General features: G+C 39.1%; 1 protein-coding gene across 4 annotated transcripts in view; it reads right to left on the bottom strand.

Moving 5' to 3' along the window:
* Positions 1-2729: 2729 nt before the first annotated feature.
* Positions 2730-13522, bottom strand: part of FAM221A (family with sequence similarity 221 member A) — a 33278-nt gene continuing 22485 nt past the window's right edge. The window contains exons 5-8 of one of the 4 annotated variants that reach the window (XM_070615958.1): positions 8734-8838; positions 6830-6912; positions 5326-5410; positions 2730-3233 (exon numbers count right to left, since the gene is read on the bottom strand). In XM_070615958.1, coding sequence (XP_070472059.1) covers positions 3211-3233; positions 5326-5410; positions 6830-6912; positions 8734-8838 — 296 coding nt within the window. In that variant the 3' untranslated portion in view covers positions 2730-3210. Of the gene's footprint in view, positions 3234-5325; positions 5411-6829; positions 8191-8733; positions 8839-13522 lie in introns of all 4 variants that reach the window. The other 3 variants (XR_011539121.1, XM_070615959.1, XM_070615960.1) reach the window with 3 other exon arrangements.

Here is a 13522-nt window from a genome sequence, read left to right as displayed (position 1 = left end):
GAAAAAGAATGTGTATTCTGCTGTTATTGGGTTGAGTGTTCTATAAATGTCACTTAGGTCAAGTTGGTTAATAGGTGTTCAAGTCTTCTGTGTTTTTACTGACTTTATGTCTACATAACCCAATGGTCAAGAGACGCCCCTAGATCATTAACTCTGCCCCAAGCCTGCAGCATCTGAGAAGCATCTGGGGCAAGAAGCAAGAGCTATCAGTGCCGGCCGAAGGATTCCATCAGCTTCTAAGTATAGCCCAATAATATGCATATTTAGAGATTGTAAAAATAAAGAGTGAGGCCAGACCCATTGAGATGGACTTTGGCCAGGACTCCATTTATCACTGGGCTTCCATAAAACCACAGTACTGCAATGATGGTTTTGGTTCTTTGGGATCCATATCAGTTCAGACCCTGTATCCAACAGTCCTTGGTTGAAAAGTCAGAGTATTCCTCTTTCTCCACTGCATAGTTACCCTGGTAGATGCTAACTGCCTCTTTGGGGAAGGTTCAAGGGGAAGTTTATCATATATACTTGAGGATCCTTCCTCAAGGGGATCTGGGCTTTCTCTTCCGTCAATGGGCTCTAGATCTCAACTGCCTTAGATATGGAAACTGGCTGAGGGATCACGGTTATACAAGTCAAATAACATCCTGATCAGCTGTCCTTGTATCTTGCCCCTTGGAACATGATCTTAACCTTCTTCACAGATCCATGCCTTGGTACACATTAATTATGTCCCCTGGGCCTTACAGTTATGTTCCAAAAGTTGGCCTTCAACATTTCTGCATCCCATCATCTACCTTGACATCAAGGAGCCCAGCATCATGGCAGCTTCTTCTACCATCAATTCTAGCCTGTAAAGCTCATCCACTGTCAAGCTTCTCAAAGTTGCCAGTATACTCTTCACCATTACATTTTTTTATTGCCTTAGTTATGACTGTCATCTGAGCCTTCTCAAGGAAAATAGTCAAGTGGTAGCTTCTCCAGTTTCAAACAAACCCATTCTAACATTGCCACTTCCCTGAGCTTTCTGACCCCTTCCTCAATTCTGTGCCAAATAACTTCTCGCATTTCCACCATATCTTCCATATGCCATCCTAGCAATGTGTTAGGACCTACTCCAGATATCCTCACCAGGGCATTAAAGCCTGAATCATGAGTAAGTGCTACCATGTCACCCTCAACTTTCTCTCAACCAAGCTGTATATTCCACCCCCTGATCCAACACTCCCAAGATCTACTCCTAGACATGTTTCTTGGGTTCCTGCCAATACATTTTAACCAGAACGTGCACTTCATTCAGATTGTAACCTATCTTCCTATAGGAAGGACTGTATTTCCCCACTTAGAGTATGCAGAGACCTGATCCTAGTTTTAAGTTTGGGAGTCAAGGGGAGGTAGCAGGGTGGACAAGTGTCATCTTACAATGCAAGTGCCTCAGATAAAGCCTTTGCAGGATTTCCAGGCAAGCATAGGCTGCTCTCCTCTAGCAAAGTGGAGGAGGCTGCTTCTAAAGCCCAAAGGTTCAAGGAAAGCTGAGGGTTCAAGATTCCCAGGCTCACCAACACAAATGTCCCCATCCAATGATTCAGGGTTTCAGTCTTCTTGTCAGCATGCTCACTTTGTTGAAGGAGATGATCGAGGCTGTGCATTCAGTTTCCTTTGCCATCTTGCCACCTTTACTATTAGATTTAGGCCAGACTGTCAGCCCAGACTGCCTACAACTGCAGGAGATGAGATTTTCCTTAAACGGTGCTATGAGGCACTCAGGCTTTCACAGCATGTCTTGACTAAGTAGCTAACATGAACCTATGTCATTTTTCTTTGAAGGTTACTAAAGTAGTTAACAATAGCTAACAAACACTGCCATCTTTATAATTTCCATTAGTCCCATTCCACTGTAATGTCATAGCTACTATGTAACCTAACACTTCACCTTCTACTTGCACTTCACCTAAATCCACTACAGTAACTGTGATATATCTACACGCCAGGAGTTATCCCTACCCTACTTACCACCAGTTATGCAGCCTTTATTGTCACCCATCCAGAGAATGATCCAGTCACAGAATCCCATCCTGAGGGTTTGCTTTCTATGAGCTTTCCTGGTACCCATCTTAGCCTGGGTTTACTCCCCCACCTCCACCCAAAAGCAAACCCTAAGACAAATGTTCACATACAGGTAATTTATTCGGAAAGTGATCTGAGGGAACCAGAGGAAGGGATCAGGGAATGAAAAGGGAAAAAGAGAAAGCTAACATAAGAATATATTATGGAATTGGACACTGCTATGAGTGACCGGTGCTCAGTCTCACAGGATTTTCGGAAGAAGTTTATGAAAGGCATCTCAGGACTGTCTTTCCAGCAGACAGAATCAGGAGCATTTATCTATTGGCTTCCACCTCGCATTAGTCAAGGGTGGTCCCAAGGTCATTAACTCCCCCATCATACATGTATGATGCAGAGGGTTTCCAGTGGACATCCCAAGCCACGGTGTCAGAGGATCCCTGAAGAAGAAAGCAAGAGAGTCCTGACATGGTCCCAAGACAAAGTGCCATCCAATGGCTTCCAGATGAAGCTGTCAGAAGCCTGCTTGGAAGTGTTTCACAGCAGTATTGGAGTAACAGCTGGGGCCAGGAGGAGGTGAAGTAGCACATGAGAGGAGTCAATACAATCATGTATGATGTATAGTTAACAAAACAACTTAAAAATCAGTAGACACTGACAGAAAATTCTATAATTTTAAAAGTGTTTTATTTAAAAACATAAATCAACATTATGAAATTTGAAAGATAAGAAATTAAGGATTTTAACTTACTATTTTGAATGAAAACAGTGGCCCTTTTATATTTGTTCAAAACCCTCAATAACACCTTTAATTTTTTAAAAAGCCTGAAAAAGTTAAATTATGATAGACTAAAAATATTCACTGTATTTTCAGGTTTGACTAATATGAAAATAACCTCATATGTTAGGAGAGGTAAAAAGTATATACAAAGTAGTAAATCATGAATTTTGACAAAAGTAATATAAGGTATTTTCACTTATTTAAATAAATTAAGGAAACATCCAAAAAGACATTTTTATACAGTAAAAGAAGCAAATAAATAGAGGAAAAAATAAACACAAGAGACATATTTGGATCATGGTTTTAATTTCCCCAATAATCTTCATGAAGGTTTTGTAGTTGGTGGCAATGGTGCTTTTCCTTTCAGCTTAGCAGCCTTTTCCATTTTTATCTGAAAATTTAAAATATTTGTTGATATAATCATCTGTAAAATATTCTAAAGAAAAAAAGGTTGCACATACCTCATTTGTATTTGTCTTATTTATCACAGCCATTTCACACAGTTATTTAGCAGTTATTAAGCTCCTAAATACCAAAGCCAAAATCTGATAGTTGAAGGGACCTAATTGCATTTTTAAAATATGGCTTGATTTCAACTTCACAGAAGTATTTTAATAAAAATAACATATAATGAATATTGCTTTGAAGAAAATGAATACATTAATTTTAATTGCCATTAAAATTAAAGGAAAAAAAAGGACTTAAATGCCTAACCTTACATCCAGCCTATGTACATTCCCTACAGGGTTACATAATACATCCAATCCAGCTGCATTCTCTCTGAACATGGTCTGCTTTAAAGATGGTTTTCTGTAATTCCTGTTTCTACCTTTCCACAGTTCCTTCCTGAAGGCTGTCCTTTTTCATTGTCACTGAAGCAATGAAGAAGCCTGCATACCCTAAGCAGCGACCTTCTGACCTTTGAGAAACATATACACCCTTTCCATGGGAAAAAAGACCCCAGAGAACACAAAGTCCACCCACCTCTTCCTCACTACCACTTGCACTCACACGCACAGTTCCCAGAGGCAGCACCGCTGCCTCACCCCTGCAGAGAACGGGGGAGAAAATATGGAGCACGGTGGGTGGAGGCAGAGGCTCTTCTGTCTAAGGTGATGGAATAACATCGAGAAACCAGAAGGAAGGACCTCCAGAGAACACCCTATTCTAGGGCAAACATTACAGGCTTTGGCGTCAGAAGGGGATTTGAATCCTACCTCTACCATTTATTAACCATTTGAGGCAAGCTAGTTAACCAACAGTTTTCCTATTTGTAAAAATGGTCATAGTAATAGGTACTTCACAGGATTGATCTAAAGGTGTAAATAAGATCATATATATAAAGATCTAGGCACTTAATAAGCACTCAACAAATACTAGTCTCCTTTCCCCTCTCATTTAGGGCAGTGTTCGATTTTTAGTAACATCAAAAAAGAGCAAAGATGCTAAACAAACAAAAGCCAAAGCAGTGTTTGCTCATTTGAAACAGTATTTAGCAAATCCATCCACCTAGTGTCCGAAGAGCAAAGAAGCTCCTCCTGCTCCTCCTTTTTTTTTTTTTTCTCCTTTCTTAAAAAATGTCCTGGGACTAACACAGTGCCTTGCACCTAGGTGACGTTTGATAAATGTTTTCTTAATAAAATCCTCCTTGCTTGGGGAAACAAGACCAAGGGTCTCCACAGCAGAAGAAAATAATTTGACCTGCTACATAAAAGAAGCAACTCCTCAATAATATCCAAAAGTAGTTAGTAAACCATGTTACCATGAAGGCTTTAATTATCAAAGCTGACTCACACTAATCATAGGTTCTTCCCCACACCAAATGTTACCACTGATTAGCAAAGGATACAAGCAAAAACCAGATACAGATGTACACCGCTTTCTAAGAGGGCCCTGAACCCATCAGATTTTTCCCTCAATGGTACATGTCTTGTTTTTTGAAGTAAAAGACGAGTACTAACAAGGTGTATGGTACACATCAGCTCAGAGTAAGTCATTTAGGTTTGAGCTTCTTAGTTGTTTTTTTTTTTTGAGGAGGAGGATCAGCCCTGAGCTAACTGCTGCCAACCCTCCTCTTTTTTCCTGAGGAAGACTGGCCCTGAGCTAACATCCATGCCCATCTTCCTCTACTTTATATGTGGGATGCCTACCACAGCATGGCCTGCCAAGCGGTGCCATGTCCACACCCGGGATCGGAACCAGCAAACCCCAGGCCACCAAAGCAGAGCGTGCGCACTTAACCACTGCACCATCGGGCTGGCCCGAGCTTCTTAGTTTTTATACTCCATTAATCACACAGGCTGGAGAGTTTATAAGCTGTATCTCATAAATCCATAAATCGCACAGGCTGGAGAGTTGTAACCACATCTCATAAATCCATAAATCCTGGGTCTACCTATAATAAGCAGTCTGGATGGGCCAGGTACATCGTCTAAAACATTCACAAATAAGAACTGCCCCTATTATCTTCCACAAGCAAATACCGTGGGATGTTTTCGACGCAGTCAACACTACCCAGGCTTTTGGAGGAGGGAAGGAAGGAGTTCTAGAACGCCGTCCCTCATAAGCCTATGAGGAAAAACAAATTCAGCTGTGAACGCTTGTGTTTCAAGGACAGAGACTAAGTTGATTAAAAGTCTATCCTTGATGATGCTGCAAAAATAGCCTTTTCTTCCCTCATTCTGACCATTTCATCTCCCTCCCTGAGATCCTACTACCACTTCTTTCCCTTAAACCAGAGCTTTCCAAAAGAACTTTCTGCGCTGTCCAATAAGGTAGCCACTAGCCCATGTGGCTACTGAGCACTTGAAATGTGGCTAGTGTGACTGAGGAGACAAATTTTAAATTTTAATTTATTTAAATTTAGGCTTATACAGCCACATATGATGAATGGAGACAGCACAGATACAGAACATTTCCATCACTGCAGAAAGTTCTACTTTCAGGCTCTGCCTAAAATCATATCCAGGACTCTCCCTGTCCACTGCAAAATTCTTCATCAGGACAACCAAGCTAAACTCTGTCCCCTACTCACTCCCTCTGCTCTTGGATGGTGAATTTATTTAACGGCCATCTTTTTCCACAACATCAGGTACTCAACAAGCTCTTGTATAAGTGTTATAGAGGATACAATAAAAAGTGACAAGAGTGCCTTTACTTTCAGGGCGCTTATTACCTAGTGAGAAAGATAATAAAAGCCCACAAAAGGGAATGTCCCATACGGCTGGTTACCATCCCCCATACCTCATCAAGCCAACATCCTTTCATCTGGCCATAAACAAAAACAAAACAAAACTCTCAAATATGAATGCTGCCATGACCGCATCAAATGTCTAAGTAGACGATGCGTATGAAAGCAAATATCTATTATATCTGTGTTTATTTTTTCAATTTTCCATAAACATTTATTGAAAATGTATTAAGTACTAGGCACGGCACATAGTTCTGGGGAAAATACAAAGAAGAATAAAATACTATGGTTATCCCCAAAGATTTTACAGTGTGTTAGAGAACTGATGAAAGTTATCATTGCTGAAAGCTAGGAACACATCAATATTGTAGTTGTTGAGCCCTGGAAATTGTTAAAATATGTTTATGTTTAGTGTTGTGTTTCTTAAAGGCTGCTGGGTAATTTTAACTTGAGTCTAGATATGCCTAGAAGCCACTAAGAAGAAATACTACATATTAAGAATTCAAGAAACATATAATTTATGAATCTGCTGATGGTTGATGTTTATTAGTGACAATTTTATTTGTATATTTTGTCAATATGTATGACCTCCATAAATTAACCAATGTATTACATATAGTATTATTCATTAGTCCTGTTTCTCTCTGAATTGTTCTAAATAAGCCTCAAGATCTAACACCAACTCTAAGGCTTTATGAATTATTTTTAATGATGATCCATAATCAATATAGAATCATTCCACAGTATCTTTGTTACAGGTAAATGCTTAATGTAAGCAGATTTCCCCACAGGCTTACCCTTTCCTGGTACCGTCTTTCAAAGAAAGCCATATCGTCCTCTTCAGGTCTCCTTAAGGAAGAAACCCGACTACTTGTACCTACTAATAAGGCAAAAAAAATCTAAATAATATATTTATATAATTATAAATTCTCTTGAAATAAAAAACAGAAAGAAAACTTTTCTCCTACCTGGTAATAATTTTTTAGTTTTCAAACCAGAAATGGTCTAAATGGATAATAAATCCTACCACCTAAATCCTTTTTAGAAAGCAGAGCTTCATAAGACAAAAGTAATTTTCATTGGCAAACACTCTTCAAATATTCAACTGGTTATTAACACCATATAGCTATTTCACATAAGAGCACATTTAGCTCTGTTCGACTACATTTTATATTTTATAGATAATTTATAGATAATATAGATATATTTTATAGAAATTCATGTATCACTGTAACAAGTAATGCACAGAAGTAATTATAGAAGGTTTATGCTATGGTCTGAATGTGTGTGTCCCCCCAAAATTCATATGTTGAAATCCTAATACCCAATGTGACGGTCTTAGGACGTGAGGCCTTTGGTGATGATTAGGTCATGATGGTGGAGCCCTCATGAATGAGACTACAAAAAAGACACCAAAGTGTCTTGTTTGGGTCCCTTCATATCCAAAATAGAATATCAACCTGAACACCTGTCTAGTTTTTAAAGAATGTGAATTCACCCTCAACCAGCAACACGAAAATCACATAACTCCAGATAATCACCACAGAGTATAATCACACTCTATCAACTATCTAACAAAAGTCTTGTTGAGAAAAATAAGAAAAATTGCTTTGAATATATGCTATCTATCCATTCATCTGAAAACCCTGGGTCTTTCCCTGGATCATGTCGGACCATTTGAGCTAAGCCTCTTGCAGAATCACCTTCATTGAGTTGCATTTCAATGATATGTTACCATTTATCTGGCAAAATGGTATATTACCATTTTGGGTGACTATTAGGAATGGGCAACATATGCTGCATTTGCTGAAAAAAAGTTTTAAGGACCTTGGGCCACTGCATCATTGAGGGTCACTATATAGATGTCTTTAAAATCCAACATTGGTACAACTTTCATTAGCACTGAGAACTCATGTTTCCTCCTTGCTAATAATGAAAAACATTTAACGGATGGCACCTTCCTTTGTGCCTTGGCTGCCACTACACTCAAGTCAAAACTGAAGCTTAATGCAGCAATTATATCAACCTCGAAAGCTGACACAACTGTGTCATTTTTCTTGGTTCTGATTTCTTACTTCTCTCTACAATTTATCATCACTTCATTGTGTGTCGTTTTTGTAAGCTGCCTTAGAATCCCTTGTGGAGAAAGTCAGGATATCTGGAAAGGTACGAAAATACAAATAAATCAAAGAAAATCCTCATTTTAAAATATTTTTAAACATTCAATACCTAATTAATCATGTGAATTCCTTCTTCAATGTTTTTATTCTTCTTTTCAACAAAGGAAATAGAATATTTGCACTTAGAATGGATTCTATTCATTTTTATGTATAATTTATAAGTGATAAAACCTTGCTAACCTAGAGTTATCACTGGATTACATCCTGCTTGAGAGAGCCTAAAGGATCGAAGCAATTAGTCCACTAGAGGACTCTCTCAGACAGCAAAGCAATAACGTGGACCACAGTATGGTTTCAAAACTTCCAATTACTGTATTACCAGAATCTTCATAATTCTCAGATTTAGCAATTTTTCCCAATAAAAAAATGAAGTTCCTTGCTTTTTCTCAGTGCCTGGCCAATATAAAAATAAAGTGATAATCAAACTGTGGTAATACTAAAAAAAAAAGAGTGATATCTAGAAAATGAATCAATCTGTATTCTTATTTACTACAACCAGAAATATTTCCCAATTTCATTACCATCTGTTAGTGTTTCTGGAGAACTAGATGATGCTTGAAATGCTTTTAGAAATGGGTGGTCCCTGGCCGTAACTGGAGAGTCTAAAACTTCAACTGAAGGTGCACCTGAGAACAAAATATATGAAGAATGAAAATCAAATCTCTATTTGTTCAGATACAAAGAAGTTATTTCAAATGTGAACTTCAGCAAAATCTGTAAAAAGGAAATTTTTATTTAGATTTTTATCTGCCACATAAAGTAAAGACAAAAAGGTAAAAGTATTTTTGCATTTGTCAGAGACCTTTTTCACAAGAAAAAAAATATGCAGAAAATTAATGGTGTATCAGCATAGAAAACACTACCAAAAGCAAGATATGTGCGATAACCCTCTAGTTGAAGTCGTCAGATTAAGTATATTTTTACTCTATTCCTCACTAGGAAACCATCTAAAAACAAAGTATGAAAAATAAAGAAAACTTCTTCAGTGAAATGAGGAAACGTCCACAATCCCAAACCACAACTGCTACATACATTGACTTTTGGACCAAAAATTAGGAAGCTGTAGAGAAAATTTATAAGAGCTCTATCTTCTTCACAAACCACACCTCCCCACATCCCTCTCCCCACACCGCAGGTAGAGGGAAGGAAATGAACTTTCAGTCCTATTTGGTTTCAAAAGTTAATCCTTTCTTATAACATAAACAGCGTGGGACAATAGCTCGGTCTTTCAGATTCCTGCCCCCTTTCTCTGCAGCTCCTCTCATGTGGCTTGTGGGAATGTAAGAGGAGGCTTAGGTCGGGTCAGGTCCTTGTGCTGTCCTCTGGTTGCTGCACGCACTGCTGATCTCAAACGCTCAAGGCTGGTGTAGGCTATAATTTAGTCTCTCAGCTTGGTAGGGCCTGGTAACCTCATGCTTGCTCTCACGACCACTACAGACCACTTGATGCCTGCCACTTCCTCTGTTGAATCCTCCAGAGCTCAGGGGACCCACCTCTAGCTCTGCTCTGGGGTCACCTTTGCCCTAGGCTATGACACACTGCCTGACAGTTCAGCTGCCTTCCAAGCACCCCCTAAGAGCTGAGAATTATGGACTCCTTCCACATCATAAAGGAACAAATTCCAGCAAGAAGTCATCTCTGTCCAGGACTACATGGCTGACAGAGCAGATGGCCCTCTGCCCCAAGCTCCCTCACATCTGAAATCAAGACAAAAACACATTCTGTTCCTCTCCTCACTCTCCCCTTTCTTCACATCACCTTCCCGCAGGGGCCAGAAAGGGGAGGAGGTTTTCCTTCTTTATATTATAAGATCCTGAAGTGATAAAATACTAGCAGTCACAAAAAGGCAAAGATGCCACTACTACCACTACTGCTTAGCATTATTCTGAAGTACCAGCCATTTTGATTAGTCAAGAGTAAGGAGTCATAAATATTGCAAAAGTAGACGCAAAAATATCATTATTTGTAAAATCAACTAAACATTTACTTAAAACTCTAAGATTAAGTAATAATGACTGGTAACAAAAGCAGCATAAAACATTTGCTTTCAGATAAACAAACAATAATCAGCTGGAAAATATAAAGGAAAGAAAAAAACTCAGGTATTATAGCTATTAAAAAACAAAGATGAAATACCTAGAAATAAAATTAAGAATTATGCAGAACTTTTATGAAGACAACTGTAGAATTCCACTTAGCTACATAGAAGATGAATAAATGAACAGACTCAGTATTTTAAAATATCAATTCTTCCTACATTAATCTATACATTCAATGTGACATCAACTAAAATAACGTTTTTATAATAATAGTATGTTTTATAACAACAGAATGTTTTAAAAAATGATGCCAAAGTTCTGAAAGAAAAGGTAAGAACAGGTCATGAAAATTCTGAAATATTAAAATGAAGTCATAAATACTAATTTACTATAAAGCTGTAGTAATCAAAACAATACGGCAGCTGCACAGAAACCAACAACAAGGCAGACTAATGAGCCCGGAACAATTTCTGGGTTGAACCCAACTCTAACACTTACTAGCTGAATAACACAGAACAACATGCTTCACTTCTCCGTGCTAAGTTTCCTCATCTGTAAAACAGGATTAATAATAGCACCTCAGAGTTGTTATGAGGATTAAATGAGCTAATAGATGTAAAGAGGCTGGAACGACCCTGGCAGTACAAAGCTGCAACCATCATCAACAACATCATTATCATCACTACTTTTTGCCACTGGTAACTTGGTTTTCTGTATCTATTGCATGAACCTAATACAATCATGCACCCATGAAAATTGAAAGAGAATTTATTTATGGAACTTAACAAGCCAGTTATAAAATTACCGAGAAGAGAAAATGCACAAACATATGAAGGCAATCTTGACAAGAGAACATAAACAGGAGGAATTTACCATACCAAATATCAAAACACACTATGAAGAATAATAACTTAAAACATGTAATATTGGTATAGGATAGACAAATAGGGCAATGGCACAAAATAGAGAGTATGACAGAATATTATAAAAATCAAGTTTCAAATTATTTGGGAAAGAATGGTGCTTGGATAACTTGCCATCAATTTGGACAAAAACTGAAGTTATGTACACCTCACACTTTCACAAAAAAATAAATTTCAGATACATGAAAAAGCTAAACATAAAAACAAACAAAAAAGTATTAAAGGTAAATGAAGGAGAACATATTTATGAAATTGGAGTAGGGAAGGCTTGCCTCCAGAATTTAAAAACTGATAAAAAAAAAAAAAAAGAATAACACAAAATGATAGATTAGAAGAAATGCTGCAAGATAAATAACAAAGGATTAGTATACAGAATATATAACAAGATTTCCTATAAATCAATGAGAAAAGATAAAACCAGAAAAATGAGCAAAGTGTATGAATAGAAAGTAAGAAGGCCGGAGGCCAGCCCAGTGGCGCAGCAGTTAAGTTCATACATTCTACTTTGGTGGCCTAGGGTTCACCGGTTTGGATCCCCGGTGCGGACATGGCACCACTTGGCAAGCCAAGCTGTGGAAGGCGTCCCACATATAAAGTAGAGGAAAATGGGCACAGATGTTAGCTCAGGGCCAGTCTTCCTCAGCAAAAAGAGGAGGATTGGCAGCAGATGTTAGCTCAGGGCTAATCTTCCTCAAAAAATAAATAAATAAAATTAAAAGAATTTAAAAAAAGAAAGTAGGAAGACAAATAAATATGAGAAGACTCTCATCCCACTAACAACCGGGGAAATAAAACTGAAACAACAATAACGTTTTCACACATCAGACTGGTAAAAATAAGTTTAATGACATCAATGATCAGCATAAACAAGAGGAAAGAGGTAAACTAAAACATCACTGGGGGAAGTAGAAACAAGTACAGCATTATTAGATGATTTCACAGAAGGTACTAAAATTTCACTCCTGCACACACTTCAACCCAACTATTCCACTTTTCTATATCTATCTTAGAGTCATATTCACATAGTGTACAAGGAAATAAGTTCAAGGATTTTTTTGCCATAATTGTTTGTAAAGGAAAAAAATGGAAATTTTAGATTAATGCCATAAAGAAAATGGTTTAGGTAAACTGATATATCTATAGGTGGAATACCATGCAGCAGTTAAAAAGAATTAAGTAGATTTGTGTGTCCTGACATAATAAGCCTTCAAAATTTTTCTAAGTTAAAAAAAAAAGTAAACTATAAAAATGTATGTTAAAAAGAAAAATACATAGAGTTCTCGTCAAGATGGCGCTGTGAGCAGACGTTGAACTCGCCTCCTCCCACAAACACAACCAGGTTACAACAATTTTAGGAAGAATCACCCTGGATTGAAAACTGAAAACTGGACAAAAAGAACCCCCACAACAAGGGACAGTCCTGACGAAAGCAGAAGAGGCAGTAACTCTGGCTAGAGAGGACAAAAGCCACCTATGGGAGCAGCGGAGCTTCTCAGCTGGCCAGGCAGGAGCCAACCTAAGGTACGCAGCCCTCCCTGGAGGAGTGAGGTCCGGAGCGGGACAATACTGCTATAACCATCCTTTGTACTTAGCCCAACTGAGAGGGGGGGTCTTACTGTCTGGGTTTGCTGGCTATTAACTGCAGTGAGGACAGCCCGAGAAAAGCTATCGGACGAAAGCTGAAAAGATCCGGGTCTTAAAGGGCCCACGCACAAACTCACTCATTGCAGAAACCTAAAATCACCATAGAGAAGGCTGACTGTCCTTTGGTGAAACGAGACTCACCTGGTGGGCTCTGGGGGGCATCTTGGTGAGAGGAGGATCCTCTCCGGAGACAGAGACATTGGTGGGGGCCGTTGTTCTGAGCTGGTCCAGGCGTGCTGATACGGACACAGGTGGGGGCCATTCAGGTGCATCCCTTGGGCTGTTAGCCCAGGGGTCTGCCACACCCACTAGAGCACAGATTTAATCCAGTTCAGCCAGGGCAGGCAACCTGCCCTAGGGACTGGCCCCACCTAACAGCAAGCCCTCAGGCTACTTTTCAGCCTGCATTGACTGAATGCCTTGATCCTCTACAGGCAGGCAAAGGTGTCTGCCTCTGTGGGGCAGGGCTTGTGTGAGGACCTGGTGAACTCTGGGGGGCATTGGGGCAGAGGTGGGGGCCTCTGCAGTGTGGCAGTAGGGTACGCTCCAGGGGGTTGAGAAGTGTACACAGACTAGGACTGTGCTGACAGTGTATGTGTCCAGAGAGGGTTGAGGCTTATCAGCAGCAGCAGACCTGTATTTCACAAACAGCCATAAAAAGGACCAGCCCCACCTTCCAAACCCTGAAACAACTGAGTGCCTCC

The sequence above is a fragment of the Equus przewalskii genome, chromosome 4, assembly GCF_037783145.1.
Source record: "Equus przewalskii isolate Varuska chromosome 4, EquPr2, whole genome shotgun sequence".
NCBI classification, from domain to species: domain Eukaryota; kingdom Metazoa; phylum Chordata; class Mammalia; order Perissodactyla; family Equidae; genus Equus; species Equus przewalskii.
Note: the sequence above shows the minus strand (reverse complement) of the source record. Positions and strands in the feature narration are given on the sequence as shown.